Below are 27,296 nucleotides of genomic sequence, written 5' to 3' on the forward strand. Positions count from 1 at the left end.
TGTTACTGCCCCTTTAAGAAACATGCACATTCACGCACACACATTTGATTTTAAGTAACATTTCAATGAGCTGAACAGTTTAAAATTTAAACCATTGAAATCGGTCAAGAAATGTAAAAGTTAACCATAATCTACTAAAAGTATTACTGCCCCTTTAAGAAACATGCACATTCACGCACACACATTTGATTTTAACTAACATTTCAATGAGCTGAACAGTTTAAAATTTCAACCATTGAAATCGCTCAAGAAATGTAAAAGTTAACCATAATCAAGATCAAATAAAGTATCTTACTGTCCCTTTAAGAAATATGCACATTCACGCACACACATTTGATTTTAACCAACATTTCAAATAGCTGAACAGTTTAAAATTTAAACCATTGAAACTGCTCAAGAAATGTAAAAGTTAACCATAATCAACAGTATGTTACTGCCCCTTTAAGAAACATGCACATTCACGCACACACATTTGATTTTAAGTAACATTTCAATGAGCTGAACAGTTTAAAATTTAAACCATTGAAATCGCTCAAGAAATGTAAAAGTTAACCATAATCTACTAAAAGTATTACTGCCCCTTTAAGAAACATGCACATTCACGCACACACATTTGATTTTAACTAACATTTCAATGAGCTGAACAGTTTAAAATTTCAACCATTGAAATCGCTCAAGAAATGTAAAAGTTAACCATAATCAAGATCAAATAAAGTATCTTACTGTCCCTTTAAGAAATATGCACATTCACGCACACACATTTGATTTTAACCAACATTTCAATGAGATGAACAGTTTAAAATTCAAACCATTGAAATCGCTTAAGAAATGTAAAAGTTAACCATAATCAACAGTATGTTACTGCCCCTTTAAGAAACATGCACATTCACGCACACACATTTGATTTTAACTAACATTTCAATGAGATGAACAGTTTAAAATTTCAACCATTGAAATCGCTCAAGAAATGTGGAAGTTATAATCAACTAAAAGTATTACTGCCCCTTTAAGAAACATGCACATTCACGCACACACATTTGATTTTAACCAACATTTCAATGAGCTGAACAGTTTAAAATTCAAACCATTGAAATCGGTCAAGAAATGTGGAATCTACCATAATTAACAGTATCTCACTGCCCCTTTACAAAACATGCACATTCACGCACACACATTTGATTTTAAGTTGTGAGGAGACGTCACGCACCAACACTCCATTGATTTGTATAGGATTACGCTCACCTCAAACAAAAGCCTCTCGCGACTTAACGGTTGAAGATGCAGATTCCAGAAATGGCTTGTTAGAACGGCAAGGGTTTGGGGAACGCGAGCATGTTCTCAGTTTTTTAATCGGATGAAAAATGACCAAATGAGAGCAGGTTGAAAACTTATGATTGATCGAAAATGAAGAGGGAAAAACGGCGAAAATTACATTGAAAAGAGATCAAAATTGTGCGACTTCTCCTCGCTTAAAGTGAAAATAAAGGTACTAAATGACACCTTAGCCAAATAAAACTTAGTTTTTCAGAAAGCAGAGGCTTGTGGCTACAAAATGTGCGAATTTGATGTCTAGTGAGCAAAGATTGTGGCCATGGTGACGAGTTGAAGTGAAACTTGAAATCAATTTTTTTCTCTGTCTTCACTCTGTTTCTTAATTGGTCCGCTCTAGCTCATGCAATACACACACATGGGATAAAGGATATTTCACTCACTGTCTTTGAACCCGCACAGGGGGGAGAGCTTTCATTCCTTAAATTTTTTTTTGACACTGAGCTAAAGATGACAAAAATTCCAACAAAATGAGCTAAAATTCATAACGGTCGGTTAACGTATGCGCGCGCAGCGTGTCTTTGAAAAAGGGGCTTGATTGGAGTTGATCTCTTTCGGATTCCCATTCATTCCTATGGGACTTTATTTGGGAGTTTTTTGGGAATAGCGTCGCCATGGTAACTGGGAATTCTTAGAAAAATAATAGCGCAGCGAGTCAGAGCGAGCCGCATCGTTTGATACCTCTTTTGTCCCGGTGCGATGTACGGTTCGGGCCGCATTTTTGCGGAAAAGTCGGTGGAAGATAATATATGGAAGAAAAATAATAAACCCTTTTCTAGGGTGGATAGTAATATGTGCCTGCTTGCTCCGCAAGCAGCAGCTTCGCTGCTGCTTGCTCCGCTTAGCAGGCCCATAACTAGAAAAATTCCCGCGGAAATTTTGAATGGGCCTGCTAACTCTTTTCAATGAGCTGAACAGTTTAAACTTTCAACCATTGAAATCGCTCAAGAAATGTGCAAGTTAACCATAATCAAGATCAAATAAAGTATCTTACTGTCCCTTTAAGAAATATGCACATTCACGCACACACATTTGATTTTAACCAACATTTCAATGAGCTGAACAGTTTAAACTTTCAACCATTGAAATCGCTCAAGAAATGTGCAAGTTAACCATAATGTACAGTATGTTACTGCCCCTTTAAGAAACATGCACATTCACGCACACACATTTGATTTTAAGTAACATTTGAATGAGCTGAACAGTTTAAAATTCAAACCATTGAAATCGGTCAAGAAATGTGGAATCTACCATAATTAACAGTATCTCACTGCCCCTTTACAAAACATGCACATTCACGCACACACATTTGATTTTAAGTTGTGAGGAGACGTCACGCACCAACACTCCATTGATTTGTATAGGATTACGCTCACCTCAAACAAAAGCCTCTCGCGACTTAACGGTTGAAGATGCAGATTCCAGAAATGGCTCGTTAGAACGGCAAGGGTTTGGGGAACGCGAGCATGTTCTCAGTTTTTTAATCGGATGAAAAATGACCAAATGAGAGCAGGTTCAAAACTTATGATTGATCGAAAATGAAGAGGCAAAAACGGCGAAAATTACATTGAAAAGAGATCAAAAATGTGCGACTTCTCCTCGCTTAAAGTGAAAATAAAGGTACTAAATGACACCTTAGCCAAATAAAACTTAGTTCTTCAGAAAGCAGAGGCTTGTGGCTACAAAATGTGCGAATTTGATGTCTAGTGAGCAAAGATTGTGGCCATGGTGACGAGTTGAAGTGAAACTTTTGGAAATATATTTTTTGGTTCCCACCACTCAGACCTTAATTAGTCACACTCTAACTGATGCAAGAAAGGCGACTTTCACCCCTTTGCTCACTGTCTTTGAACCCTCACAGGGGGGAGAGCTTTCATTCCTTAAATTTTTTTTTGACACTGAGCTAAAGATGACAAAAATTCCAACAAAATGAGCTAATTTTCATATCGGTCGGTTAATGTATGCGCGCGCAGCGTTTCTTTGAAAAAGGTGCTTGATTGGAGTTGATCTCTTTCGGATTCCCATTCATTCCTATGGGACTTTATTTGGGAGTTTTTTGGGAATAGCGTCGCCATGGTAACTGGGAATTCTTAGAAAAATAATGCCGCACCGAGTCAGATCGAGCCGCATCGTTTGATACCTCATTCGTGCCGGTGCGATCTACGGTACGGGCCGCATTTTTGCGGAAAAATCGTGGAATAAAATATAAAAAAAATAACTAGAAAAATTCCCGCGGAAATTTTGAATGGGCCTGCTAACTCTTTTCAATGAGCTGAACAGTTTAAACTTTCAACCATTGAAATCGCTCAAGAAATGTGCAAGTTAACCATAATCTACTAAAAGTATTACTGCCCCTTTAAGAAACATGCACATTCACGCACTCACATTTGATTTTAACCAACATTTCAATGAGCTGAACAGTTTAAAATTTAAACCATTGAAATCGCTCAAGAAATGTAAAAGTTAACCATAATCAACAATATGTTACTGCCCCTTTAAGAAACATGCACATTCACGCACACACATTTGATTTTAAGTAACATTTCAATGAGCTGAACAGTTTAAAATTTAAACCATTGAAATCGCTCAAGAAATGTAAAAGTTAACCATAATCAACAATATGTTACTGCCCCTTTAAGAAACATGCACATTCACGCACACACATTTGATTTTAAGTAACATTTCAATGAGCTGAACAGTTTAAAATTCAAACCATTGAAATCGGTCAAGAAATGTGGAATCTACCATAATTAACAGTATCTCACTGCCCCTTTACAAAACATGCACATTCACGCACACACATTTGATTTTAAGTTGTGAGGAGACGTCACGCACCAACACTCCATTGATTTGTATAGGATTACGCTCACCTCAAACAAAAGCCTCTCGCGACTTAACGGTTGAAGATGCAGATTCCAGAAATGGCTCGTTAGAACGGCAAGGGTTTGGGGAACGCGAGCATGTTCTCAGTTTTTTAATCGGATGAAAAATGACCAAATGAGAGCAGGTTGAAAACTTATGATTGATCGAAAATGAAGAGGCAAAAACGGCGAAAATTACATTGAAAAGAGATCAAAAATGTGCGACTTCTCCTCGCTTAAAGTGAAAATAAAGGTACTAAATGACACCTTAGCCAAATAAAACTTAGTTCTTCAGAAAGCAGAGGCTTGTGGCTACAAAATGTGCGAATTTGATGTCTAGTGAGCAAAGATTGTGGCCATGGTGACGAGTTGAAGTGAAACTTTTGGAAATATATTTTTTGGTTCCCAGCACTCAGACCTTAATTAGTCACGCTCTAACTGATGCAAGAAAGGCGACTTTCACCCCTTTGCTCACTGTCTTTGAACCCGCACAGGGGGGAGAGCTTTCATTCCTTAATTTTTTTTTTGACACTGAGCTAAAGATGACAAAAATTCCAACAAAATGAGCTAAAATTCATATCGGTCGGTTAACGTATGTGCGCGCAGCGTGTCTTTGAAAAAGGTGCTTGATTGGAGTTGATCTCTTTCGGATTCCCATTCATTCCTATGGGACTTTATTTGGGAGTTTTTTGGGAATAGCGTCGCCATGGTAACTGGGAATTCTTATAAAAATAATAGCGCACCGAGTCAGATCGAGCCGCATCGTTTGATACCTCATTTGTCCCGGTGCGATCTACGGTACGGGCCGCATTTTAGCAGAAAAAAACGCGGAAGATTAAAAAATAAGAAAAAAAATAAACCCTTTTTCTAGGATAGTAATATGTGCCTGCTTGCTCCGCAAGCAGCAGCTTCGCTGCTGCTTGCTCCGCTTAGCAGGCCCATAATAAAACTAGAAAAATTCCCGCGGAAATTTTGAATGGGCCTGCTAACTCGCGTGGAAATACGCAATAAAAATAACATTTAAACCATTGAAATCGGTCAAGAAATGTGGAAGTTAACCATAATCAAGATCAAATAAAGTATCTTACTGTCCCTTTAAGAAATATGCACATTCACGCACACACATTTGATTTTAACCAACATTTCAATGAGCTGAACAGTTTAAACTTTCAACCATTGAAATCGCTCAAGAAATGTGCAAGTTAACCATAATGTACAGTATGTTACTGCCCCTTTAAGAAACATGCACATTCACGCACACACATTTGATTTTAAGTAACATTTCAATGAGCTGAACAGTTTAAAATTCAAACCATTGAAATCGGTCAAGAAATGTGGAATCTACCATAATTAACAGTATCTCACTGGCCCTTTACAAAACATGCACATTCACGCACACACATTTGATTTTAAGTTGTGAGGAGACGTCACGCACCAACACTCCATTGATTTGTATAGGATTACGCTCACCTCAAACAAAAGCCTCTCGCGACTTAACGGTTGAAGATGCAGATTCCAGAAATGGCTCGTTAGAACGGCAAGGGTTTGGGGAACGCGAGCATGTTCTCAGTTTTTTAATCGGATGAAAAATGACCAAATGAGAGCAGGTTGAAAACTTATGATTGATCGAAAATGAAGAGGGAAAAAACGGCGAAATTTACATGGAGGAGATAGGCGAGAAAGTCCGACTTCTCCTCGCTTAAAGTGAAAATAAAGGTACTAAATGACACCTTAGCCAAATAAAACTTAGTTTTTCAGAAAGCAGAGGCTTGTGGCTACAAAATGTGTGAATTTGATGTCTAGTGAGCAAAGATTGTGGCCATGGTGACGAGTTGAAGTGAAACTTTTGGAAATATATTTTTTGGTTCCCGTCACTGAAGCCTTAATTGCATATCAGAGTGGCGATTACACTCACTGTCTTTGAACCCGCACAGGGGGAAGAGCTTTCATTCCTTAATATTTTTTTTGACACTGAGCTAAAGATGGGAAAAATTCCAACAAAATGAGCTAAAATTCATATCAATCGGTTAACGTATGCACGCGCAGCGTCTCTTTGAAAAAGGTGCTTGATGTGTGATTTTGTCTTTCCTTTTCCCATTCATTCCTATGGGACTTTTATTTGGGAGTTTTTTGGGAATAGCGTCGCCATGGTAACTGGGAATTCTTATAAAAATAATAGCGCAGCGAGTCAGAGCGAGCCGCATCGTTTGATACCTCATTTGTCCCGGTGCGATCTACGGTTCGGGCCGCATTTTAGCGGAAAAGTCGTGGAATAATAAAAAATAACTAGAAAAATTCCCGCGGAAATTTTGAATGGGCCTGCTAACTCTTTTCAATGAGCTGAACAGTTTAAACTTTCAACCATTGAAATCGCTCAAGAAATGTGGAAGTTAACCAAAATCAACAGTATGTTACTGCCCCTTTAAGAAACATGCACATTCACGCACACACATTTGATTTTAAGTAACATTTCAATGAGCTGAACAGTTTAAAATTTAAACCATTGAAATCGCTCAAGAAATGTAAAAGTTAACCATAATCAACAGTATGTTACTGCCCCTTTAAGAAACATGCACATTCACGCACACACATTTGATTTTAAGTAACATTTCAATGAGCTGAACAGTTTAAACTTTCAACCATTGAAATCGCTCAAGAAATGTGGAAGTTAACCAAAATCAACAGTATGTTACTGCCCCTTTAAGAAACATGCACATTCACGCACACACATTTGATTTTAAGTAACATTTCAATGAGCTGAACAGTTTAAAATTCAAACCATTGAAATCGGTCAAGAAATGTGGAATCTACCATAATTAACAGTATCTCACTGCCCCTTTACAAAACATGCACATTCACGCACACACATTTGATTTTAAGTTGTGAGGAGACGTCACGCACCAACACTCCATTGATTTGTATAGGATTACGCTCACCTCAAACAAAAGCCTCTCGCGACTTAACGGTTGAAGATGCAGATTCCAGAAATGGCTTGTTAGAACGGCAAGGGTTTGGGGAACGCGAGCATGTTCTCAGATTTTTAATCGGATGAAAAATGACCAAATGAGAGCAGGTTGAAAACTTATGATTGATCGAAAATGAAGAGGGAAAAAACGGCGAAATTAACATGGAGGAGATAGGCGAGAAAGTCCGACTTCTCCTCGCTTAAAGTGAAAATAAAGGTACTAAATGACACCTTAGCCAAATAAAACTTAGTTTTTCAGAAAGCAGAGGCTTGTGGCTACAAAATGTGTGAATTTGATGTCTAGTGAGCAAAGATTGTGGCCATGGTGACGAGTTGAAGTGAAACTTTTGGAAATAGATTTTTTGGTTCCCGTCACTGAAGCCTTAATTGCATATCAGAGTGGCGATTACACTCACTGTCTTTGAACCCGCACAGGGGGAAGAGCTTTCATTCCTTAATATTTTTTTTGACACTGAGCTAAAGATGGGAAAAATTCCAACAAAATGAGCTAAAATTCATATCAATCGGTGAACGTATGCGCGCGCAGCGTGTCTTGGAAAAAGGTGCTCGTTTGGAGTTGATATCCCATTCATTCCTATGGGTTTTTCCTTCCTTGAATTTTGGGTGGTTTTTTGGGAATAGCGTCGCCATGGTAACTGGGAATTCTTATAAAAATAATAGCGCAGCGAGTCAGAGCGAGCCGCATCGTTTGATACCTCATTTGTCCCGGTGCGATCTACGGTTCGGGCCGCATTTTTGCGGAAAAGTCGGTGGAAGAATAAAAAAGAAAAAGAAAAATAACTAGAAAAATTCCCGCGGAAATTTTGAATGGGCCTGCTAACTCTTGCAACTCTTTTCAATGAGCTGAACAGTTTAAAATTTAAACCGTTGAAATCGCTCAAGAAATGTGGAAGTTATAATCTACTAAAAGTATTACTGCCCCTTTAAGAAACATGCACATTCACGCACACACATTTGATTTTAACTAACATTTTAATGAGCTGAACAGTTTAAAATTTCAACCATTGAAATTGCTCAAGAAATGTGCAAGTTAACCATAATCAAGATCAAATAAAGTATCTTACTGCCCCTTTAAGAAACATGCACATTCACGCACACACATTTGATTTTAAGTAACATTTCAATGAGCTGAACAGTTTAAAATTCAAACCATTGAAATCGGTCAAGAAATGTGGAATCTACCATAATTAACAGTATCTCACTGCCCCTTTACAAAACATGCACATTCACGCACACACATTTGATTTTAAGTTGTGAGGAGACGTCACGCACCAACACTCCATTGATTTGTATAGGAATACGCTCACCTCAAACAAAAGCCTCTCGCGACTTAACGGTTAAAGATGCAGATTCCAGACATGGCTCGTTAGAACGGCAAGGGTTTGGGGAACGCGAGCATGTTCTCAGTTTTTTAATCGGATGAAAAATGACCAAATGAGAGCAGGTTGAAAACGTATGATTGATCGAAAATGAAGAGGGAAAAAACGGCGAAATTAACATGGAGGAGATAGGCGCCAAAGTCCGACTTCTCCTCGCTTAAAGTGAAAATAAAGGTACTAAATGACACCTTAGCCAAAAAAAACTTAGTTTTTCAGAAAGCAGAGGCTTGTGGCTACAAAATGTGCGAATTTGATGTCTAGTGAGCAAAGATTGTGGCCATGGTGATGAGTTGAAGTGAAACTTTTGGAAATAAGATTTTTTGGTTCCCGTCACTGAAGCCTTAATTGCATATCAGAGTGGCGATTACACTCACTGTCTTTGAACCCGCACAGGGGGGAGAGCTTTCATTCCTTAATTTTTTTTTTGACACTGAGCTAAAGATGACAAAAATTCCAACAAAATGAGCTAATTTTCATATCGGTCGGTTAATGTATGCGCGCGCAGCGTGTCTTTGAAAAAGGTGCTTGATTGGAGTTGATCTCTTTCGGATTCCCATTCATTCCTATGGGACTTTATTTGGGAGTTTTTTGGGAATAGCGTCGCCATGGTAACTGGGAATTCTTATAAAAATAATAGCGCAGCGAGTCAAATCGAGCCGCATCGTTTGATACCTTATTTGTCGCGGTGCGATCTACGGTACGGCCCCTATTCTTGCGGAAAAGTCGCTGGAAGATAATATAAAAACTAGAAAAATTCCCGCGGAAATTTTGAATGGGCCTGCTAACTCTTTTCAATGAGCTGAACAGTTTAAACTTTCAACCATTGAAATCGCTCAAGAAATGTGCAAGTTAACCATAATCAAGATCAAATAAAGTATCTTACTGTCCCTTTAAGAAATATGCACATTCACGCGCACACATTTGATTTTAACCAACATTTCAATGAGCTGAACAGTTTAAAATTTAAACCATTGAAATCGCTCAAGAAATATTGGAAGTTACCCATAATCAAGATCAAATAAAGTATCTTACTGTCCCTTTAAGAAACATGCACATTCACGCACACACATTTGATTTTAACCAACATTTCAATGAGCTGAACAGTTTAAAATTCAAACCATTGAAATCGCTCAAGAAATGTAAAAGTTAACCATAATCAAGATCAAATAAAGTATCTTACTGCCCCTTTAAGAAACATGCACATTCACGCACACACATTTGATTTTAAGTAACATTTCAATGAGCTGAACAGTTTAAAATTCAAACCATTGAAATCGGTCAAGAAATGTGGAATCTACCATAATTGACAGTATCTCACTGCCCCTTTACAAAACATGCACATTCACGCACACACATTTGATTTTAAGTTGTGAGGAGACGTCACGCACCAACACTCCATTGATTTGTATAGGATTACGCTCACCTCAAACAAAAGCCTCTCGCGACTTAACGGTTGAAGATGCAGATTCCAGAAATGGCTCGTTAGAACGGCAAGGGTTTGGGGAACGCGAGCATGTTCTCAGTTTTTTAATCGGATGAAAAATGACCAAATGAGAGCAGGTTGAAAACTTATGATTGATCGAAAATGAAGAGGCAAAAACGGCGAAAATTACATTGAAAAGAGATCAAAAATGTGCGACTTCTCCTCGCTTAAAGTGAAAATAAAGGTACTAAATGACACCTTAGCCAAATAAAACTTAGTTCTTCAGAAAGCAGAGGCTTGTGGCTACAAAATGTGCGAATTTGATGTCTAGTGAGCAAAGATTGTGGCCATGGTGACGAGTTGAAGTGAAACTTTTGGAAATAGATTTTTTGGTTCCCGTCACTGAAGCCTTAATTAGTCACGCTCTAACTGATGCAAGAAAGGCGACTTTTACCCCTTTGCTCACTGTCTTTGAACCCGCACAGGGGGGAGAGCTTTCATTCCTTAATTTTTTTTTTGACACTGAGCTAAAGATGACAAAAATTCCAACAAAATGAGCTAATTTTCATATCGGTCGGTTAACGTATGCGCGCGCAGCGTGTCTTTGAAAAAGGTGCTTGATTGGAGTTGATCTCTTTCGGATTCCCATTCATTCCTATGGGACTTTATTTGGGAGTTTTTTGGGAATAGCGTCGCCATGGTAACTGGGAATTCTTATAAAAATAATAGCGCAGCGAGTCAGAGCGAGCCGCATCGTTTGATACCTCTTTTGTCCCGGTGCGATCTACGGTTCGGGCCCTATTTTTGCGGAAAAGTCGCTGGAAGATAATATAAAAACTAGAAAAATTCCCGCGGAAATTTTGAATGGGCCTGCTAACTCTTGCAACTCTTTTCAATGAGCAGTTTAAAATTTCAACCGTTGAAATCGCCCAAGAAATGTGGAAGTTATAATCAACTAAAAGTATTACTGCCCCTTTAAGAAACATGCACATTCACGCACACACATTTGATTTTAACTAACATTTCAATGAGCTGAACAGTTTAAAATTTCAACCATTGAAATCGCTCAAGAAATGTAAAAGTTAACCATAATCAACAGTATGTTACTGCCCCTTTAAGAAACATGCACATTCACGCAGACACATTTGATTTTAACCAACATTTCAATGAGCTGAAAAGTTTAAAATTTAAACCATTGAAATCGCTCAAGAAATGTAAAAGTTAACCATAATCAAGATCAAATAAAGTATCTTACTGTCCCTTTAAGAAATATGCACATTCACGCACACACATTTGATTTTAACCAACATTTCAATGAGCTGAACAGTTTAAAATTTCAACCATTGAAATCGCTCAAGAAATGTAAAAGTTAACCATAATCAAGATCAAATAAAGTATCTTACTGTCCCTTTAAGAAACATGCACATTCACGCACACACATTTGATTTTAAGTAACATTTCAATGAGCTGAACAGTTTAAACTTTCAACCATTGAAATGGGTCAAGAAATGTGGAAGTTAACCATAATCAAGATCAAATGAAGTATCTTACTGTCCCTTTAAGAAATATGCACATTCACGCACACACATTTGATTTTAAGTAACATTTCAATGAGCTGAACAGTTTAAAATTCAAACCATTGAAATCGGTCAAGAAATGTGGAATCTACCATAATTAACAGTATCTCACTGCCCCTTTACAAAACATGCACATTCACGCACACACATTTGATTTTAAGTTGTGAGGAGACGTCACGCACCAACACTCCATTGATTTGTATAGGATTACGCTCACCTCAAACAAAAGCCTCTCGCGACTTAACGGTTGAAGATGCAGATTCCAGAAATGGCTCGTTAGAACGGCAAGGGTTTGGGGAACGCGAGCATGTTCTCAGTTTTTTAATCGGATGAAAAATGACCAAATGAGAGCAGGTTGAAAACTTATGATTGATCGAAAATGAAGAGGGAAAAACGGCGAAAATTACATTGAAAAGAGATCAAAAATGTGCGACTTCTCCTCGCTTAAAGTGAAAATAAAGGTACTAAATGACACCTTAGCCAAATAAAACTTAGTTCTTCAGAAAGCAGAGGCTTGTGGCTACAAAATGTGCGAATTTGATGTCTAGTGAGCAAAGATTGTGGCCAGGGTGACGAGTTGAAGTGAAACTTTTGGAAATATATTTTTTGGTTCCCGTCACTGAAAGCTTAATTGCATATCAGAGTGGCGATTACACTCACTGTCTTTGAACCCGCACAGGGGGAAGAGCTTTCATTCCTTAATTTTTTTTTTGACACTGAGCTAAAGATGACAAAAATTCCAACAAAATGAGCTAAAATTCATATCAATCGGTTAACGTATGCGCGCGCAGCGTCTCTTTGAAAAAGGTGCTTGATGTGTGATTTAGTCTTTCCTTTTCCCATTCATTCCTATGGGACTTTTATTTGGGAGTTTTTTGGGAATAGCGTCGCCATGGTAACTGGGAATTCTTATAAAAATAATAGCGCACCGAGTCAGATCGAGCCGCATCGTTTGATACCTCATTTGTCCCGGTGCGATCTACGGTACGGGCCGCATTTTTGCGGAAAATAATAAACCCTTTTTCCCTTTTTCTAGGATAGTAATATGTGCCTTCTGCTTCGCAGCAGGCCCATAACTAGAAAAATTCCCGCGGAAATTTTGAATGGGCCTGCTAACTCTTTTCAATGAGCTGAACAGTTTAAACTTTCAACCATTGAAATCGGTCAAGAAATGTGGAAGTTAACCAAAATCAACAGTATGTTACTGCCCCTTTAAGAAACATGCACATTCACGCACACACATTTGATTTTAACTAACATTTCAATGAGCTGAACAGTTTAAAATTTAAACCATTGAAATCAGTCAAGAAATGTGGAAGTTCACCATAATCAACATCAACTAAAAGTATCTTACTGCCCCTTTACAAAACATGCACATTCACGCACACACATTTGATTTTAAGTAACATTTCAATGAGCTGAACAGTTTAAAATTTAAACCATTGAAATCGGTCAAGAAATGTGGAATCTACCATAATCAACAGAATGTTACTGCCCCTTTAAGAAACATGCACATTCACGCACACACATTTGATTTTAAGTAACATTTCAATGAGCTGAACAGTTTAAACTTTCAACCATTGAAATGGGTCAAGAAATGTGGAAGTTAACCATAATCAACACTATGTTACTGCCCCTTTAAGAAACATGCACATTCACGCACACACATTTGATTTTAAGTAACATTTCAATGAGCTGAACAGTTTAAAATTCAAACCATTGAAATCGGTCAAGAAATGTGGAATCTACCATAATTAACAGTATCTCACTGCCCCTTTACAAAACATGCACATTCACGCACACACATTTGATTTTAAGTTGTGAGGAGACGTCACGCACCAACACTCCATTGATTTGTATAGGATTACGCTCACCTCAAACAAAAGCCTCTCGCGACTTAACGGTTGAAGATGCAGATTCCAGAAATGGCTCGTTAGAACGGCAAGGGTTTGGGGAACGCGAGCATGTTCTCAGTTTTTTAATCGGATGAAAAATGACCAAATGAGAGCAGGTTGAAAACTTATGATTGATCGAAAATGAAGAGGGAAAAAGGGCGAAAATTACATTGAAAAGAGATCAAAAATGTGCGACTTCTCCTCGCTTAAAGTGAAAATAAAGGTACTAAATGAAACCTTAGCCAAATAAAACTTAGTTCTTCAGAAAGCAGAGGCTTGTGGCTACAAAATGTGCGAATTTGATGTCTAGTGAGCAAAGATTGTGGCCATGGTGACGAGTTGAAGTGAAACTTTTGGAAATAGATTTTTTGGTTCCCGTCACTGAAGCCTTAATTGGGTATCAGAGTGGCGATTACACTCACTGTCTTTGAACCCGCACAGGGGGAAGAGCTTTCATTCCTTAATTTTTTTTTTGACACTGAGTTAAAGATGACAAAAATTCCAACAAAATGAGCTAATTTTCATATCAATCGGTTAACGTATGCGCGCGCAGCGTCTCTTTGAAAAAGGTGCTTGATGTGTGATTTTGTCTTTCCTTTTCCCATTCATTCCTATGGGACTTTTATTTGGGAGTTTTTTGGGAATAGCGTCGCCATGGTAACTGGGAATTCTTATAAAAATAATAGCGCACCGAGTCAGATCGAGCCGCATCGTTTGATACCTCATTTGTCCCGGTGCGATCTACGGTACGGGCCGCATTTTAGCAGAAAAAAACGCGGAAGATTAAAAAATAAGAAAAAAAACTAGAAACAAAAATTCCCGCGGAAATTTTGAATGGGCCTGCTAACTCTTTTCAATGAGCTGAACAGTTTAAACTTTCAACCATTGAAATCGGTCAAGAAATGTGGAAGTTAACCATAATCAAGATCAAATAAAGTATCTTACTGTCCCTTTAAGAAATATGCACATTCACGCACACACATTTGATTTTAACCAACATTTCAATGAGCTGAACAGTTTAAACTTTCAACCATTGAAATCGCTCAAGAAATGTGCAAGTTAACCATAATGTACAGTATGTTACTGCCCCTTTAAGAAACATGCACATTCACGCACACACATTTGATTTTAAGTAACATTTCAATGAGCTGAACAGTTTAAAATTCAAACCATTGAAATCGGTCAAGAAATGTGGAATCTACCATAATTAACAGTCTCTCACTGCCCCTTTACAAAACATGCACATTCACGCACACACATTAGATTTTAAGTTGTGAGGAGACGTCACGCACCAACACTCCATTGATTTGTATAGGATTACGCTCACCTCAAACAAAAGCCTCTCGCGACTTAACGGTTGAAGATGCAGATTCCAGAAATGGCTCGTTAGAACGGCAAGGGTTTGGGGAACGCGAGCATGTTCTCAGTTTTTTAATCGGATGAAAAATGACCAAATGAGAGCAGGTTGAAAACTTATGATTGATCGAAAATGAAGAGGCAAAAAGGGCGAAAATTACATTGAAAAGAGATCAAAAATGTGCGACTTCTCCTCGCTTAAAGTGAAAATAAAGGTACTAAATGACACCTTAGCCAAATAAAACTTAGTTCTTCAGAAAGCAGAGGCTTGTGGCTACAAAATGTGCGAATTTGATGTCTAGTGAGCAAAGATTGTGGCCATGGTGACGAGTTGAAGTGAAACTTGAAATCTATTTTTTCTCTGTCTACACTCTGATTCTTAATTGGTCCGCTCTAGCTCATGCAATACACACACATGGGATAAAGGATATTTCACTCACTGTCTTTGAACCCGCACAGGGGGGAGAGCTTTCATTCCTTAATTTTTTTTTTGACACAGAGCTAAAGATGACAAAAATTCCAACAAAATGAGCTAAAATTCATATCGGTCGGTTAACGTATGCGCGCGCAGCGTGTCTTGGAAAAAGGTGCTTGATTGGAGTTGATGTCTTCCGGTTTCCCATTCATTCCTATGGGATTTTTTGGGGGAGTTTTTTGGGAATAGCGTCGCCATGGTAACTGGGAATTCTTATAAAAATAATAGCGCAGCGAGTCAGAGCGAGCCGCATCGTTTGATACCTCATTTGTCCCGGTGCGATCTACGGTTCGGGCCGCATTTTTGCGGAAAAGTCGTGGAATAATAAAAAATAATAAACCCTTTTTTCTAGGATAGTAATATGTGCCTGCTTGCTCCGCAAGCAGCAGCTTCGCTGCTGCTTGCTCCGCTTAGCAGGCCCATAATAAACCCTTTTTCTAGGATAGTAATATGTGCCTGCTTGCTCCGCAAGCAGCAGCTTCGCTGCTGCTTGCTCCGCTTAGCAGGCCCATAATAAAAAAAATAAACCCCTTTTCTAGGATAGTAATATGTGCCTGCTTGCTCCGCAAGCAGCAGCTTCGCTGCTGCTTGCTCCGCTTAGCAGGCCCATAATAAACCCTTTTCTAGGGTGGATAGTAATATGTGCCTGCTTGCTCCGCAAGCAGCAGCTTCGCTGCTGCTTGCTCCGCTTAGCAGGCCCATAACTAGAAAAATTCCCGCGGAAATTTTGAATGGGCCTGCTAACTCTTGCAACTCTTTTCAATGAGCTGAACAGTTTAAAATTTAAACCGTTGAAATCGCTCAAGAAATGTGGAAGTTATAATCTACTAAAAGTATTACTGCCCCTTTAAGAAACATGCACATTCACGCACACACATTTGATTTTAACTAACATTTTAATGAGCTGAACAGTTTAAAATTTCAACCATTGAAATTGCTCAAGAAATGTGCAAGTTAACCATAATCAAGATCAAATAAAGTATCTTACTGCCCCTTTAAGAAACATGCACATTCACGCACACACATTTGATTTTAAGTAACATTTCAATGAGCTGAACAGTTTAAAATTCAAACCATTGAAATCGGTCAAGAAATGTGGAATCTACCATAATTAACAGTATCTCACTGCCCCTTTACAAAACATGCACATTCACGCACACACATTTGATTTTAAGTTGTGAGGAGACGTCACGCACCAACACTCCATTGATTTGTATAGGAATACGCTCACCTCAAACAAAAGCCTCTCGCGACTTAACGGTTAAAGATGCAGATTCCAGACATGGCTCGTTAGAACGGCAAGGGTTTGGGGAACGCGAGCATGTTCTCAGTTTTTTAATCGGATGAAAAATGACCAAATGAGAGCAGGTTGAAAACGTATGATTGATCGAAAATGAAGAGGGAAAAAACGGCGAAATTAACATGGAGGAGATAGGCGCCAAAGTCCGACTTCTCCTCGCTTAAAGTGAAAATAAAGGTACTAAATGACACCTTAGCCAAAAAAAACTTAGTTTTTCAGAAAGCAGAGGCTTGTGGCTACAAAATGTGCGAATTTGATGTCTAGTGAGCAAAGATTGTGGCCATGGTGATGAGTTGAAGTGAAACTTTTGGAAATAAGATTTTTTGGTTCCCGTCACTGAAGCCTTAATTGCATATCAGAGTGGCGATTACACTCACTGTCTTTGAACCCGCACAGGGGGGAGAGCTTTCATTCCTTAATTTTTTTTTTGACACTGAGCTAAAGATGACAAAAATTCCAACAAAATGAGCTAATTTTCATATCGGTCGGTTAATGTATGCGCGCGCAGCGTGTCTTTGAAAAAGGTGCTTGATTGGAGTTGATCTCTTTCGGATTCCCATTCATTCCTATGGGACTTTATTTGGGAGTTTTTTGGGAATAGCGTCGCCATGGTAACTGGGAATTCTTATAAAAATAATAGCGCAGCGAGTCAAATCGAGCCGCATCGTTTGATACCTTATTTGTCGCGGTGCGATCTACGGTACGGCCCCTATTCTTGCGGAAAAGTCGCTGGAAGATAATATAAAAACTAGAAAAATTCCCGCGGAAATTTTGAATGGGCCTGCTAACTCTTTTCAATGAGCTGAACAGTTTAAACTTTCAACCATTGAAATCGCTCAAGAAATGTGCAAGTTAACCATAATCTACTAAAAGTATTACTGCCCCTTTAAGAAACATGCACATTCACGCACTCACATTTGATTTTAACCAACATTTCAATGAGCTGAACAGTTTAAAATTTAAACCATTGAAATCGCTCAAGAAATGTAAAAGTTAACCATAATCAACAATATGTTACTGCCCCTTTAAGAAACATGCACATTCACGCACACACATTTGATTTTAAGTAACATTTCAATGAGCTGAACAGTTTAAAATTTAAACCATTGAAATCGCTCAAGAAATGTAAAAGTTAACCATAATCAACAATATGTTACTGCCCCTTTAAGAAACATGCACATTCACGCACACACATTTGATTTTAAGTAACATTTCAATGAGCTGAACAGTTTAAAATTCAAACCATTGAAATCGGTCAAGAAATGTGGAATCTACCATAATTAACAGTATCTCACTGCCCCTTTACAAAACATGCACATTCACGCACACACATTTGATTTTAAGTTGTGAGGAGACGTCACGCACCAACACTCCATTGATTTGTATAGGATTACGCTCACCTCAAACAAAAGCCTCTCGCGACTTAACGGTTGAAGATGCAGATTCCAGAAATGGCTCGTTAGAACGGCAAGGGTTTGGGGAACGCGAGCATGTTCTCAGTTTTTTAATCGGATGAAAAATGACCAAATGAGAGCAGGTTGAAAACTTATGATTGATCGAAAATGAAGAGGCAAAAACGGCGAAAATTACATTGAAAAGAGATCAAAAATGTGCGACTTCTCCTCGCTTAAAGTGAAAATAAAGGTACTAAATGACACCTTAGCCAAATAAAACTTAGTTCTTCAGAAAGCAGAGGCTTGTGGCTACAAAATGTGCGAATTTGATGTCTAGTGAGCAAAGATTGTGGCCATGGTGACGAGTTGAAGTGAAACTTTTGGAAATATATTTTTTGGTTCCCAGCACTCAGACCTTAATTAGTCACGCTCTAACTGATGCAAGAAAGGCGACTTTCACCCCTTTGCTCACTGTCTTTGAACCCGCACAGGGGGGAGAGCTTTCATTCCTTAATTTTTTTTTTGACACTGAGCTAAAGATGACAAAAATTCCAACAAAATGAGCTAAAATTCATATCGGTCGGTTAACGTATGTGCGCGCAGCGTGTCTTTGAAAAAGGTGCTTGATTGGAGTTGATCTCTTTCGGATTCCCATTCATTCCTATGGGACTTTATTTGGGAGTTTTTTGGGAATAGCGTCGCCATGGTAACTGGGAATTCTTATAAAAATAATAGCGCACCGAGTCAGATCGAGCCGCATCGTTTGATACCTCATTTGTCCCGGTGCGATCTACGGTACGGGCCGCATTTTAGCAGAAAAAAACGCGGAAGATTAAAAAATAAGAAAAAAAATAAACCCTTTTTCTAGGATAGTAATATGTGCCTGCTTGCTCCGCAAGCAGCAGCTTCGCTGCTGCTTGCTCCGCTTAGCAGGCCCATAATAAAAAAAATAAACCCCTTTTCTAGGATAGTAATATGTGCCTGCTTGCTCCGCAAGCAGCAGCTTCGCTGCTGCTTGCTCCGCTTAGCAGGCCCATAATAATATACACTTTTTTCTAGGATAGTAATATGTGCCTGCTTGCTCCGCAAGCAGCAGCTTCGCTGCTGCTTGCTCCGCTTAGCAGGCCCATAATTAAACCCTTTTCTAGGGTGGATAGTAATATGTGCCTGCTTGCTCCGCAAGCAGCAGCTTCGCTGCTGCTTGCTCCGCTTAGCAGGCCCATAATAAACCCTTTTTCTAGGATAGTAATATGTGCCTGCTTGCTCCGCTTAGCAGGCCCATAACTAGAAAAATTCCCGCGGAAATTTTGAATGGGCCTGCTAACTCTTTTCAATGAGCTGAACAGTTTAAACTTTCAACCATTGAAATCGGTCAAGAAATGTGGAAGTTAACCATAATCTACTAAAAGTATTACTGCCCCTTTAAGAAACATGCACATTCACGCACACACATTTGATTTTAAGTAACATTTCAATGAGCTGAACAGTTTAAAATTTAAACCATTGAAATCGGTCAAGAAATGTGGAATCTACCATAATCAACAGTATGTTACTGCCCCTTTAAGAAACATGCACATTCACGCACACACATTTGATTTTAAGTAACATTTCAATGAGCTGAACAGTTTAAACTTTCAACCATTGAAATGGGTCAAGAAATGTGGAAGTTAACCATAATCAACACTATGTTACTGCCCCTTTAAGAAACATGCACATTCACGCACACACATTTGATTTTAAGTAACATTTCAATGAGCTGAACAGTTTAAAATTCAAACCATTGAAATCGGTCAAGAAATGTGGAATCTACCATAATTAACAGTATCTCACTGCCCCTTTACAAAACATGCACATTCACGCACACACATTTGATTTTAAGTTGTGAGGAGACGTCACGCACCAACACTCCATTGATTTGTATAGGATTACGCTCACCTCAAACAAAAGCCTCTCGCGACTTAACGGTTGAAGATGCAGATTCCAGAAATGGCTCGTTAGAACGGCAAGGGTTTGGGGAACGCGAGCATGTCCTCAGTTTTTTAATCGGATGAAAAATGACCAAATGAGAGCAGGTTGAAAACTTATGATTGATCGAAAATGAAGAGGGAAAAAGGGCGAAAATTACATTGAAAAGAGATCAAAAATGTGCGACTTCTCCTCGCTTAAAGTGAAAATAAAGGTACTAAATGACACCTTAGCCAAATAAAACTTAGTTCTTCAGAAAGCAGAGGCTTGTGGCTACAAAATGTGCGAATTTGATGTCTAGTGAGCAAAGATTGTGGCCATGGTGACGAGTTGAAGTGAAACTTGAAATCTATTTTTTCTCTGTCTACACTCTGATTCTTAATTGGTCCGCTCTAGCTCATGCAATACACACACATGGGATAAAGGATATTTCACTCACTGTCTTTGAACCCGCACAGGGGGGAGAGCTTTCATTCCTTAAATTTTTTTTTGACACTGAGCTAAAGATGACAAAAATTCCAACAAAATGAGCTAAAATTCATATCGGTCGGTCAACGTATGCGCGCGCAGCGTGTCTTTGAAAAAGGTGCTTGATTGGAGTTGATCTCTTTCGGATTCCCATTCATTCCTATGGGACTTTTTTTGGGAGTTTTTTGGGAATAGCGTCGCCATGGTAACTGGGAATTCTTATAAAAATAATAGCGCAGCGAGTCAGAGCGAGCCGCATCGTTTGATACCTCTTTTGTCCCGGTGCGATCTACGGTACGGGCCGCATTTTTGCGGAAAATAATAAACCCTTTTTCCCTTTTTCTAGGATAGTAATATGTGCCTTCTGCTTCGCAGCAGGCCCATAAATATATATACAAATAAAAATAAGCATGTTGTTTGAAATCTAATTGATTTCAAATAACATTCGACTATGGGGTTAAATGCCCTCATTGATGTTATAAGAAGAGCACCTTTCTAAATGTTACACCATGTTCCAAATTATACATGTAGATCAATAATTATTTTTGAGAGGGGAAGAAGAAATTGTGCAAGTCGGCTTTGTGGAGAATTAACCAATCACAGTCATACTCATATTAAATTGTCTTTCTTACCTGAGATGCCCACATTTGTCATTTGTTCAATAAAAAACAGATTATTATAGGAAATACAATTGTTTTTGATAAATACAAATTATTTACTGTAAATTACATTGACTATTGAGGAAACTTAATGAAAATGAATATTTTGGAACAGATTGTATAGACTCAGGGTTATCACAGTTTGTGAATATGCAGCATTTGATGTACCATTAAAGCAGAAAGGCTTACCTGATTATGCGATTTGTAGAGGCGTCTTCTCTCCTGTAAAAGAGTGATTGCTCTGTTGCACCTAAGGCAGTGAATATAATTTACTTTAGGGGAATGATGCTATGCGTACAAAAAAAGCACATACTGGTAATTGTCGTTTACATACCTGATTTGTTCTTGTTCTTGTATTTTCATCAAAGTTAAGAGACTCTCATGATATGAGGAATGAGTCTCCATTCCAAGTTGACAGCATGTCCTTACTATTCTGAAAAGGACAATACGGCATAAAAAAAAAAGTGATGACCATGCACATGATGTTGGATTCATACTAGGCCTCACTTATTGCGTATTTCTAAAACATGTGTCCATCAATAAAACAAATTAATTCTTGTTATTTAAATTCCTTTCATAAATAAGCATTTTTTTAAGGGTTAGAGTTTGTTTTTTGTTTTTTTGCTTTTTCACATTCACTTTCACCCTTTAAACCTATTGAACTGTCTGTGGGAGGATCTCATACTAGGCCTCACCTATTGCATATTTCTAAAACGTGTCCATCAATAAAACAAATTATATCTTGTTATTTAAATTCCTTTCATAAATAAGCATTTTTTTAAGGGTTTGAGTTGTTTTTATTTTTTATTTTTCACATATCACTTTCATCCTTTAAACCTATTGAACTGTCTGTGGGAGGATCTCATACTAGGCCTCACCTATTGCACATTTCTAAAACATGTGTCCATCAATAAAATAAATTAATTCTTGTTATTTAAATTCCTTCCATAAATAAGCATTTTTTTAAGGGTTTGAGTTATTTTTTATATTTTTTACTTTTTCACATATCACTTTCACCCTTAAAACCTATTGAACTGTCTGTGGGAGGATCTCATACTAGCTATAGGAACTAGTAATGTGTCAGTGTGTGTACCTGAGTCGATACAGGTCAGAAAGGCTTCTCCTATCCAAAAGGTCATGAGCGAATGTCTCAGCTAGGTGCATAATGGGTAGGGTCAGGTGGCCTAATGAGAGCGAGTGGAACTCCTTTTCCAGCAGGTCAAGATAAAACAAGCTCTGGGTCTAACATCAGGTGCATAAAATAACACATAAAAAAAAAATCAATCAATAAAAATCACGTTCTTTCTATTATAGAAATGAAACTTGTTAGTATCCTAACCTCTTACAAGGTAGATTCAACATTAAGTGAGCAATGTACTTTAAGTAGCCTTACCTGATTTGTAATGCTGTGAATACTGATGCACTGTGGGTTACAATTTGTTTTGAACGTGTAACGGACTTGATCAGAGCAAGTGTATTTAACCCAATACTCCAAAGTAGAAGGAAGAGTAAGATCCAAGACAGGTTTGAGATTCACCTCTGGTGGGGTAGGCTGGGCAAGTAGATGAAACACAAAACATTAAAGTATTGCTATATTTCGTAGAAACCACATATTAAAGTAAATCACCTAAATGAGGAAAGGTAGTTGTAGTAGTACAGTACCTCTTTCACTTTTTTGCCTTTGCCCTTGTCTTTTTTGTTCCCAGCAGGAGTGGGGCACTGGCCTTTTGGCTGTTCACTGGGTGTCACAGAAACAACTGCTGTTGACACCTGCAGATATAGACAAATACCATATATAAGATGACTTCATTTAAGAAGAGGGGACTTTGTGACTTGTGTGTGGAAACGTGAAATGCCTCAGGGCTCAATCCTTGTGCCAATTCTGTTTTATATATCAACCTATGTTGTCAACATTTTCTTGTGCTTATGTTTATGAATCGTTTGGGTAATTTTCCTTTAGGGCATCATTTGATCAAGAACAGTAAAGACTTACCACACATACTGTAATTTTCTTTTGAAAAATAAATACATTTTACTGATATGAGGATTTCAATTATGGACTGTCACCTGTTCATAATTGTATTGACTGTTATCATCCAAAGGTAAAACTGCAAGTAATTCTACAAGAAAAAAAAACATTATTCAAACTCAATGTCAAACTTTACATGCCAAAATATCTTTAGCGTTATATGCGTACCAACTAAATTAGCTAAATCTGTCTCTCCACCTTTGGCCTGCAGAGGTTCCTTCAGACTGACCTAAGTACCGGTACACATTTTATGTCCAAATTGTTTGCCAAGGTATTATTCAGCCCATATTGTCCACCAGTCCCAGAGTGCTTTTAAATGCTCCACCTGACATTAAAATCCCTCAGTGGATAGGTCAAATGCAGAGAAAAAATTTCACCCCACTTAGATGGGCGTAACATTCAGTGGTACTTTAACCTTTTAACTGGTACTTTAAAAATTATTTTCAAAAACTGGGCATTTTATTGCATTCGTCTTGCCAATTTTCTACCAATGCAGCCTTTAAACACACATCACTGTAACCTTTACTGGACTTCCCTACACGTCTGCAAGCTCTGACACTGGCTTCAGCTTTTTTTTTTTTACAAAACAATTTTGGGCAATCTTACGTTTTCTCCCTTTTCTCTCTTTGCAACTGGTAAGAAAACCTGATTGTTTCCTTTCCCTTTGCAGCAGCTAATAGCTAAAGTTTTTTATGTCGTTCTAGCTGAAATCATTCTAATAGAAGGTCTCAGGTCAACTGTTCACATGTGACAAGATTTGTTCCAATCTGGTGTTTAGATGTGCCACTACATTTGATCAGATCTGTTTTACAGACATGCGCCATGCAGATCACCAGCTTTGTGTGCTCTGTTTGGAAGCTGCCATAATTTCAAGTGGATAAACGATGACATCCCTGCACATTTACCTGAAGATGCACAGACAGAGCGCAGCAAAACTTAAATTCCATTTGGTATCGGCCTGTTTATTCCTATTGAGGTGTATTTTCATTTGGCTTGGTTTTCTAAGTCGGCTCTATCAGAATACAATGTAAACCAGGTTAATGACTGAAACACCTTTCAAGATACCCTCAACCTTAAAGCCATACACAGATATAGTACATCCCTCACCCCTTTACCTTCCCATTGTTGTATTTTATTTATCACATTCTGTCCATAATTCTTCTGCCCTGTCTTTATTCTGTTCATGGTTGTGTATTTTGTTTATTTGTTGTGTACTTGTGTACTGTAAATACGATGTGTTCTGGATAGGTAAAGGTTAAAGGAATTAAAAACAACACTTTATATAAAAAGCTTTATATAAATAAAATTGTTTTCCCTTAACATACCTGCCATATTTGGAGAACAAAGTCGTATGCACGCAGCAGGTTAAACTGGTGCTCGGGTGAATTCCTGTCTGCCATGACAGCAAGCAGTGTGTGTGCTTGTACCAAGCTGTCAAGACGTTGCACCTCCTTCAGACTGGACACGGTCTGTGTGAATGACAGTCCTTGAACAACAGCCAGAGTTTCACATTTCACTGAGTCCGGATCCATCTCCTGAGAGTCTTCTTCTAAAAAGAAAATTCAAACAGCCCAAACAAATAAGTTGTTTGATACAGACAGCACAGACTACATGACACAAAAGGACCGGGGTGTGAAGAAACCTGTGACTCCAATGGCATTCACGCTGATACGTATTTATAAAAACTAAAATAGCAATGAGTATAGGCTAATGTGTACTTACAAGGAGTGAAAAAGTTTAGTCACCGAGCGGTTACCTCTTTTTTCCGACTGCTCTGTTTCCAAATGTAGAAGAATGTCAATGGCCCACTGAACCTGGTGCTGGGCCTCCTCTGTAGACATGTTGTGACAGTACAGCCATGCTCCAAATGCAAGCAAGAAGCTGACCTTTTGCCATTGATTTTCTTCAGACTTGAATGCCATCACATATGTAGAATATAAAGAAAACAGAAGAATCACGCAGATATTGAAAAATCACGCAGCTATTTATACTTGTAAAACTCATCTTAAAACACATCTTTATTATTTATCTTTATACTCAGCATTGTTTCTGTATGTTTTGGTGCCTGATGTATTTTGTATCAATTTATTTGCTATTTATTTTATTTACTTATTCACTTACCTACTTCTTGTGTTATCAATGTTATTATTTAATTTACCTATTTACTTACTTGTGAAATTCATTAATTCATTTTCTAGATATTGTCTTATCTAGTTTTACCTGTCTAATGCAGAACTGATTTTTACTCCATTACAGCACTTTATATATAGAAATTGTTGTTTTAAAATGCTATATAAATGCTATTTTACCACACCCTGTCTCTTCAACTTTTTGTTAAACAACTGTAATGATATCTTGATTCCACAAGATGGTGGTAAGACCTCATATATTTTGCAGACACCATTTAAAAAAAATGTCTCATGGATAAGAGCTTGCTTTTTTGTTTGTCTGTTTTTTTATGGACCCCAATGACTGCACTTAAAATAAATGTTTCCATCAGAAGATAGGTACCACAGTTAGATGCAGCATTATAATTTACTTACCATGAGAGAGGTGACTGATTTCTGATAGCAGGTCAGCTGCTGTGTTAAATTGCAGGAACACAGCGCTGCTTTGTGCCACATTAATGAACAATTCTGCTCTTCTTTGCCTTGTAACGTCTGCATATCCATCAATACACTTTCCCCCAGCCGTGCCTTAATCTGTATGCGATGTTTCAGCAGAAGTCTGTGCAGTACAGATAATAACTTTGGAAGTTTGCTCCATCTTCTTTTTTAATCAGTGTTTTTAGTTTTTACTTACAGTCGGTGTTTGGTGCCAGGCATATCCCTAACAGCATTATCCAACAGCTGCAAAGCACCATTGTAATCTGTTCTATCGATGTATATTTGAAGCAACAGACAGTACATCGATGATTTCAGGGTTAGGACTTCTTCATCTGCTCACAGAGGCGCACACACACATATACAGAAGAGTATAGAATTAAGGCTGAAATACAATGTTAGAAAGTGTGCCTTTTTTTAACTCAGACAGGAATATAGTTTTCCAAAAAGACCAAGAAGAGGAACCACGCCAGGATCCATGTGTGTAGCGCTTACTTGGTGCTTCAGGTTTAGAACTCCCAAGGGGGACTCCTTTCTGCAAATGTTTCACTTTGTCCTGTTTCTGAAACATTAAATGTGAAAAATATTAGTACTCAAGTGCATTACGAGAAACAGAGAAGGATACAATATACTGTATGTAGAAAAAGAGATGAAGAGAGGTTTCGATTCATTACACATAATCTACTGTACATTTATCCAGGTTTTTTTTTTCTGTTTCCCCAATGGAAGGTTTGCTTTCTAGAGGAGATGCCTTGGAGAGCCTTTCTCACTAAGTTTATCCACAAGTTCTCACCATTTCATAAATAATGAATTGCTCTGGAGCCCTCCTGTCTATATACTCAAGATTGATAGGAAGGAAACCAATTTCATTTGGAAAAAATAACATTAACTATTAACAAAAATGCTGGCTGCCAATATTGGCAACCAGCCCTTCTCACGCTCAATCCCAGAGAGGAAAATAAATGTGACAGTGAGGGTGTCAATATGGCAAAAGAAAGGGAATCATACGTTTGTGTGTTTGGGATAAGTGTGGAGGAGGGCATTAAGAATTGCCTCCAAGGGCTCCTTGAGCTGGTGTCGTTCCTCCAGTGAATGTGTGAGAGGGAGGCAATTGTTCCAGTAATGCCTGGCAGCTGTGAAACATAGTTCTGAATGTCCAGCCTTTTGTGCATACCTGTGAAGAGATTATACATTACAACATGCTTGATAAGCGTGAGGCTGAGTAACTGAATAAGGATCCTTGAACAAGTTGGCTTAGAGGTGTTAAATCAGTACACACGTAAACACAGCACCTGACACTAGACAGAAGCATATCCATAGCTGTTTTGTAAATATGTACATCTCCAATGGACTCATGGATTGAGCTCAACCCTCTCAAACAGGCTGCCGTGCTCAGCATCTCATTCACTGCAGGTAAGCCATACCTGGGGATTTAAGAAGATTAATTAGTATTAGATCAAATATAAGTATTTAGAACCCCAAAAGTTGCAAAGCACAAACATTCTGTAATTTCATGAAACTTACAAATTAGAAAATGAGCGCAAAATTAAACTCAATAACATTCTCCTTTCCCCCAACAATAATTCCAAATGTCTCA

The 27,296-nt window shown here is 38.2% G+C and overlaps 1 protein-coding gene across 2 annotated transcripts in view; it reads right to left on the reverse strand.

Moving 5' to 3' along the window:
• Nucleotides 1-27,296, reverse strand: part of cfap46 (cilia and flagella associated protein 46) — a 70,694-nt gene that overhangs the window by 24,861 nt on the left and 18,537 nt on the right. For both annotated transcript variants that reach the window (XM_086093733.1, XM_086093734.1), the window contains exons 24-35: nucleotides 26,992-27,123; nucleotides 26,708-26,873; nucleotides 26,195-26,261; nucleotides 25,899-26,034; nucleotides 25,640-25,823; nucleotides 24,853-25,006; nucleotides 24,422-24,645; nucleotides 22,730-22,837; nucleotides 22,461-22,619; nucleotides 22,161-22,309; nucleotides 21,402-21,500; nucleotides 21,257-21,317 (exon numbers count right to left, since the gene is read on the reverse strand). In XM_086093733.1, coding sequence (XP_085949859.1) covers nucleotides 21,257-21,317; nucleotides 21,402-21,500; nucleotides 22,161-22,309; nucleotides 22,461-22,619; nucleotides 22,730-22,837; nucleotides 24,422-24,645; nucleotides 24,853-25,006; nucleotides 25,640-25,823; nucleotides 25,899-26,034; nucleotides 26,195-26,261; nucleotides 26,708-26,873; nucleotides 26,992-27,123 — 1,639 coding nt within the window. The remainder of the gene's footprint in view (nucleotides 1-21,256; nucleotides 21,318-21,401; nucleotides 21,501-22,160; nucleotides 22,310-22,460; nucleotides 22,620-22,729; nucleotides 22,838-24,421; nucleotides 24,646-24,852; nucleotides 25,007-25,639; nucleotides 25,824-25,898; nucleotides 26,035-26,194; nucleotides 26,262-26,707; nucleotides 26,874-26,991; nucleotides 27,124-27,296) is intronic.

Source organism: Leptonotus elevatus, chromosome 13, assembly GCF_054856555.1.
Source record: "Leptonotus elevatus isolate MCC_2025b chromosome 13, RoL_Lele_1.0, whole genome shotgun sequence".
Taxonomy (NCBI): Eukaryota; Metazoa; Chordata; class Actinopteri; order Syngnathiformes; family Syngnathidae; genus Leptonotus; species Leptonotus elevatus.